We start from the raw sequence: 6,501 nt of genomic DNA, 5'->3' as shown, positions 1-6,501 counted from the left end.
GTCGGATTTTCTTATGTTTAATGGCGTTGCGGCAAAAAAAAAAACACGCCATGAAATTGTCTACTATGGTTATCTCACCTCTAGCCTTTCTTTGTTCAGAAACTCGCTGGTTTCTTCTGCGCAAGTCGCGATGCAGGATGTTTCTTAAGCGAACACAAGACTGATAATCATGTAATACGTAATATCAATAATACCTTCCTTTGTTCACCAAACCAGAGCTCACCTAAATCATTATGACAAAACTGCAAATTGAGATGAGAAAACCTGACAACCACTCGAAAAGCCGTGTCCCGGATGCGATCTACAGAGCTTCAAGGCGCCATCGAATGCTATTCCATGGACTATGGCTGTGAGGTGAGAACTAATCTCTTATGGGTTACTGCTGAGCCTAGCTGTTTGTGGCTGTTGGTGCAACGTTTGATCGATCTCACTTGCAGGGCTTCCTTTGTTTTGGGCTCACGGCGCAACTTTTCTGTCAGATGGTATTTTCTCCATGAACAACCAGAAACACGGATAGATCTGAACCAGAGCGAAATAGATAAAAAACAAAACAAGCAGAATCCCTTGAAATCTTAGAATCCGAAGCAGCCGGCAACCTGGTCGGGGCGGGAGACGGGCCCTGGTGCAAATCCGGGTTGGTTCCCCGGCGATGTCACCCCAAAATTCCTTGCTTTGGACTCCTTTGCAGCGTAGCCCCCATTTCTGCCAGGGGTTTGCGCCAATGCAAGGTTTAATGAGTTAATGAGGGCGGGGGGGCCTTTTGCTTCGTCCGCCCCCGAACACTGAAGGAAGGCGAAGGAGCCCAGATTTGATTGCTAGAAGCTTTGACAGAAGGAAATCAGCATGGTGACTATGGCAAAGCGGCGCAATCAACCCCAAGCACGCCGTCTTCTTATCTACCTAGTAGTCATTAAAACAGCTGGTGCTTAGCTTAGGGCGAGTTCGTGTTGGCTGGACTGGGCTGAGGCGTTCGTCTGGGGGCGAACATATGGGCGTTGGTCCCCCTTTCTACCTTTCCTGCCGCTCATGATGCGACGCCCTAGTTCATTCCTTTGCTCTCTTCCTCTACCTTGCTTGTGAATATTGTGTGTATATACTGTCCCTGAGCTGCGAGCTGATGAAATAGTTCTTCGCCACGCCCGCTTCCCGTGCGACGAGAATTTGTCACCTCGTTGCGTCCATTCATTCAAACCCAGCCGCTGTTTTGATTCTTGTTTCTACATTTCAATTGCGTTACTTCAGTTCTCCTGTCCAGGGGGCCCCCTAATTGTTCGTGTCCATCCCGGCGGGAGCTGGCCAGAGCACTGCGTTATCACACCGCAACCTTAAACCACGACAAACCTCTTTTCGCCGATCTTACCCCTAATTCGACTCGCTTCACCAAATTCCCACGATGCTTCCCTTCTCGAACCAGCACCGATACTCCCAAGACGACGCGGGGGAACCCGACCCGGAGTCAGACCAGCTCATCCCCACGAAGAAGCGCCGACACCGCGTCCGCGTTCAGGGCCGACTCGCTGTCGTTCGCAGCGTGTCCACAGCGAATCTGCGACCCACGCCGTCAGTGGCCCCGGAGCTGCCCTCGCCAGTTGTCGGCAACGGGTCGGGGGGCCCAGCGAGCGCAAAGTTCGAGTCGGGCGTAGCTGGGAGCACAGTGGCACCAGTGCGGAGGAGGAAGAGCTTGGATAATGCGAGCAGCGACACAGAGGAGGACGATGCCAAGGAGACTGCGGTGAGAGACCGCCAGTTTCGAGGATACGGGATTGGAGGGGCTGGAAACATTAGTAAGTTTGATGCCACTTTGGTCTCCTGCGTTGCGTTTTTGAACACAATTCTAACTGCTCTTTTGCCAGGGCGACCGACCGAAGTCTACGGTTCAGCCAAGTCAAGCTCGTCATCCTCTCGATTCTCCATATTTCCTTCATCCGGACCATCAGACGATTCAGACAAGAGGCACTGGAGCTTCAAGGACCTGTTCGCCCGGACAGGCGATCGCAAAGGAAAAGGGACTGCTTGACCAGGCCTCACGTAAAGCAGCATCGGGCGGCTGCAGCATGCATTACATCTTTTGGTGGGGCGTTTGGGATCTTAAAAGGATATGGGAATATCGGAACATTCAATGGTTTCGAGAACAACGACGGTGATGGGGGGACATGCAGAGTGCCTTTGGTCAGGTCGCGCGCGCGAACCAAGACATTTGATCAAGCATCGAGAGTGGTCCAGCAAAGCGGATGAGACATGACGGCCGAGACCCATTAATAACGATACAACATTCCTTGCTTGGGGATCATCCCGCGCGCGCGAGAGCGTCGTCCCCGCGCGGCCTTTTGCTGTTTGCCGACGCCGATGCAGTGTTGATCAACGACGTCCATCAGCTCATTCTTCATCATCCGGGAACGCTTCATTCGCATTGTGTGAGGCTAAGGAAACGTTACAGGCCTCTGTGGTCCAGTGGCCAAGACAATAGAACCTCACGAAGAGACGAACACAAATCAAACTGTCAACACTTTCACTATTGTCATTATTTGTCGCACAGGTTTGATCATTCGCTCGCGAGGGCCCCATCAATGGCTCGTATCGTCTTCTAGATCATCGAGAATCCATCAAACTCCCAAGAGCACCAATGAAACTCCCGCAAGTGGCAGGATATCAGAGCGTCAGCTTACCTGCATGCGCCATCTTACTACTAGTCCTTTTCTCTACTTTACTCTTCTTCGAGATCTCGCTTTCGCAAAGGCTGGCAAACTTGTGAAGCGCGTATAAGGCAGCAGGCTGTTGTCCAGAGTATTTCGTCTTTCGATATGTGATATACCTACGATTGTCAATACATCTCGGTCGTGAAGCCTCCCTTATGGTCTGAAGACGAACCACGCGTCAACCCCCACCTCACATATGAACGTTTCTTTTTTTTAGCACTTATCCATGCCGGGCCCCTCTATGCCGGTAGACTCTCTACCGGGGATGGCAGATGCCCCTTGGGCCCTGTCATCCGATAATCTCAGGTGGCTAAGAGCATTCTCAAGAGAATCTGATCTGCCATGTCAGGACCTTTCCGGCGATGGCTCAAAGCTCGGCACTCGGATAGCCGCAAGACTGGAGCCTGAAGCTACAGAACGAAGCCAATCCGCCGACTTACATCATCCACGATGCTAGCACCGTTAGCCTCAATCCACGGCCACACTAGCTCGTTCGTTCTAAACGTCGCGCTGACGGGCTGAGACTTGGCTGCAAGGACCCTGATCCTGCAGTGCCCTTTCTCATCGCGCTGTAGAGACGTGGACCGTCGATAATCAGAGTATGACACCAATGGGCTTCAATACCGCCGGTAAGACCCTACAACATGCCCATTCGACTCCTCTTCACGTGGACACAGAGGTTGTGCAGCATCTCACAATGACTCGCTGCCTTACGCACACTGGTGTACGATATACGACTAGTGCATGCTGACTGGCTCTTTGATGGCCCCATACAACAAGCTTGAGGCTTGGAGACAGGCAGGATAGGGCCGTTTGACGTACTAAAATCTGCTGTCAGATTTCCCTTTCGCAATGCGGCCCGATGCAGCGTTGAACGCAATAAAGCCGGCGACTATTCGACCCAACGGCGCGCGTACGGATGGAAATCTCACCGAGATGAGTGACCGCATCGAGTTGAAGCTCCCCGCGTACTGTGTCTTCCCTAGAGATTCTCTTATTCATACGTGTATAAATCACTGGGTGCTGCCGCTCATCTTGATGTCATCATTCTCTCTGCTTTTAAGTAACGATTCGAGCATCTTTTTACTCACCCCAAGAATCTCTTGAAAGAGACAAAGTATCTGAGATCATGACACTGTCAGCAGATTCTCTAGCTCAGGCTGCCGAAGCAGCGGCCAACAATGGTGTCAGCGACGGCAACAAGAAGCGGCCTTACCTTCTCTTCTGCGCGGCACCAGCAACAGGACACACCTATCCCCTTCTTCAGGTTGCTGATGAGATGATCCAACGCGGTTTCGAAGGCACATTCATCGCCGGCGAAGAATTCCACCCTCAAGTCAAGCGCATCGGTGCCCAGCATGTTAGCATTCCGCCCATGTTGAACCCCGAGGAGCAAGCCATTCGCGAAAAGATTCCTGTTGGCATACCCCGCCTGATGTACGACCTAAGCAACGTCTTCATCAAGGCTGTGACGCCTCACTTCCATGTCCTGATGGAAACCCTCGAGAAGATCCGTGTCGAGCATCCCGACAAGCAAGTCGTCATTGTCCACGAGACGTTCTACATGGGTCTTGCCCCTATGATGTACGGCACGCCTCTACCTAAGGGCTACACCACGAGACCGCCCGTCGTCGACATCAACATTATCCCCGTCGTGACCACGAGCATTGACACTGCGCCTTTCGGACCCGGTCTCCCCCCCGACTCGACCGAGTCCGGCCGCGGGCGGAACAAGCTCCTCAATGAGATGTTCTTTAGCCCGATGGGCCCCTTTGGTGCGGCAGCAAAGGAGTACAACGACGTCGTCAAGGCCCTCGGCGGTACGCGCGAGCTGCCGCCAGCCTTGTTCGAATCATGGCAAACCAGCTACGACGTTACCCTGCAAATGTGCTCGCCCAGCCTCGAGTACCCCAGATCGGATCTCCCCGATGTCATCAAGTACGCGGGATGTTTACCGCCCAAGCCCATCGACCCGAACTACAAGTACCCAGAATGGTGGGGTGAAATCACAGCCGGAAACAAGAAGGTTGTGGGAGTTGCTCAGGGTACCATCGCTATCAATTACACGGATCTCATCATCCCTACGATACAAGGTCTGGCTCACCGCGATGATATCATTCTCGTTGCCATCTTGGGTGTCAAGGGTGCGACACTTCCCGAAGAGCTCACGATTCCGGCCAACACCAAGGTCGTCGACTTCCTCTCGTACGACGCCCTGCTCAAGCACGCAGATGTTTGGGTCCTGAATGCTGGCTATGGAGGCTTCCTGCACGGAATAGTGAATGGGGTACCTATGGTGCTCGGAGGCGATACAGAAGACAAGCCGGAGATTTCCATGCGTGGGCAATGGACGGGTGTAGCTGTTAATCTCAAGACTGGTCGCCCAACGTCGCAACAAGTTGCAGAGGGAGTAGAGGAGGTGCTTGCCAACGACAAGTACAAGAAGCGGGTGATGGAGATCAAGAAGGAGAACGAGGATATGAGGGCCCTCGATTTTATAGAGAAGCATATCTGGGAGTACGCAGACTCGGCATAAAGGATGGCACTTCATGTTTCCAGCGAGTTCAGGAAGCCAAGTGGGTGACACAATGAAGCATTTCGCCGCCAAATACCTCAGTTCTATTCTGACTATCACTACTGTTGCTGCTGCTGCTGCTATTTTTGACACTATTGTTACCGCTCCTACTCTCTGTATCCTACATCTTCCTGTGGGAATACGCTTTAGAAAGCGCAGCACGTTAATCGTTGTCCTAATATGGGTTATGAGAAGAAGACGGCGGAGACATTACCTACACTCAAGCGAGGGCTTCCCTCAATCTCTGACACCTTCAATGATATTCTTAACTCCTTCGCCCCTTGCAGTCTTGTCCCAGGCCAGAGTGGCCGTCCCGAAGGGGGTCACACTCGACAGGATCGCTTTAGGCTTCACCTTGCCCTCCACAATAAGCGACAAAGCCAACTCATAATCGCCAGAGTCGTATCGAAAACATCCTCGGACTCTGAGTTCCTTTTCGGACAGAACCAGCATGGGAACTTCAGGAAGTCTAGCTTCGCCTGGATGATATCAGCCAAGATGACGCGTCGGGCGCCAAAGGCCTTGGCTACAGCCGCGCAGAGCAATCCGATCGTCCCACACCCAGTCACGACGACATCTTGCCCGTACTTGATCTCAGCCAGACGTGCCGCGTGGACGGCGACGGCGGTGGGTTCCACGAGGACCGCCTCCTGGAGGCTCACCTCGTCAGGGACCTTGTAGACAAAGTCCTCCGGCATGACGAGATACTTTGTCAAGGCCCCATGGGAGTCCGGAGGGTCAGCGAAGAACCTCATCGCGACGCATAAATTATACTCGCCTCTTTTGCAGGCTGAGCAGCATCGGCAGGGAACCCCTGGCTCGATCGCTACGTTATCGCCTACTTTGACGTTGGTGACGGCGGAACCGACTGCTTCGATGGTACCGGAGGCTTCATGACCCATCACGATAGGCTTCTCGTCGCTGACTTTGCGCTGGAACCCTCCTTCTTTCCAGAAGTGCACCCGGTAGAGATCGATCAACATCAAGTCGATTGGGCTGATAGGAGACATACATCAGATCCACACACGCCCACGTATTTGACCCTGAGAACAACTTCATTTGCGTTCTTGAGAGTAGGAGTAGGCCGGTCCATGATCTTGGCTGAGCCTGGGCCATACAGAAACCAGGACGGGTTTTGCATCCCCGCAGTCGCCATGTTGAGACCAGATGTTTATGTCGTCGTGAGATTATATAATGGTCAAGAAGATAGAACTGAAGCTGAGCCCGTGA

General features: G+C 52.8%; 3 protein-coding genes across 3 annotated transcripts; 2 read left to right on the top strand and 1 right to left on the bottom strand.

The window, feature by feature from the left end:
• Nucleotides 1–1,393: 1,393 nt before the first annotated feature.
• Nucleotides 1,394–2,763, top strand: CLUP02_07018 (uncharacterized protein; the record flags this gene model as incomplete). The annotated part of the gene is made up of 4 exons (XM_049286015.1): nt 1,394–1,732; nt 1,854–2,140; nt 2,207–2,412; nt 2,453–2,763. The coding sequence occupies 4 exons, from the start codon at nt 1,394–1,396 to the stop codon at nt 2,761–2,763; spliced, it is 1,143 nt and encodes a 380-aa protein (XP_049143158.1).
• A 543-nt stretch (nt 2,764–3,306) lies between these two features.
• Nucleotides 3,307–5,232, top strand: CLUP02_07017 (uncharacterized protein; the record flags this gene model as incomplete). The annotated part of the gene is made up of 3 exons (XM_049286014.1): nt 3,307–3,436; nt 3,535–3,664; nt 3,807–5,232. The coding sequence occupies 3 exons, from the start codon at nt 3,307–3,309 to the stop codon at nt 5,230–5,232; spliced, it is 1,686 nt and encodes a 561-aa protein (XP_049143157.1).
• Nucleotides 5,233–5,621: 389 nt separating this feature from the next.
• On the bottom strand, nt 5,622–6,254 carry CLUP02_07016 (uncharacterized protein; the record flags this gene model as incomplete). The annotated part of the gene is made up of 1 exon (XM_049286013.1): nt 5,622–6,254. The coding sequence occupies one exon, from the start codon at nt 6,252–6,254 to the stop codon at nt 5,622–5,624; it is 633 nt and encodes a 210-aa protein (XP_049143156.1).
• Nucleotides 6,255–6,501: the final 247 nt, after the last annotated feature.

Source organism: Colletotrichum lupini, chromosome 3 (assembly GCF_023278565.1).
Source record: "Colletotrichum lupini chromosome 3, complete sequence".
Lineage (NCBI taxonomy): Eukaryota > Fungi > Ascomycota > Sordariomycetes > Glomerellales > Glomerellaceae > Colletotrichum > Colletotrichum lupini.
The sequence above is the reverse complement of the archived record's forward strand: the minus strand, read 5'-3'. Positions and strand labels throughout refer to the sequence as shown.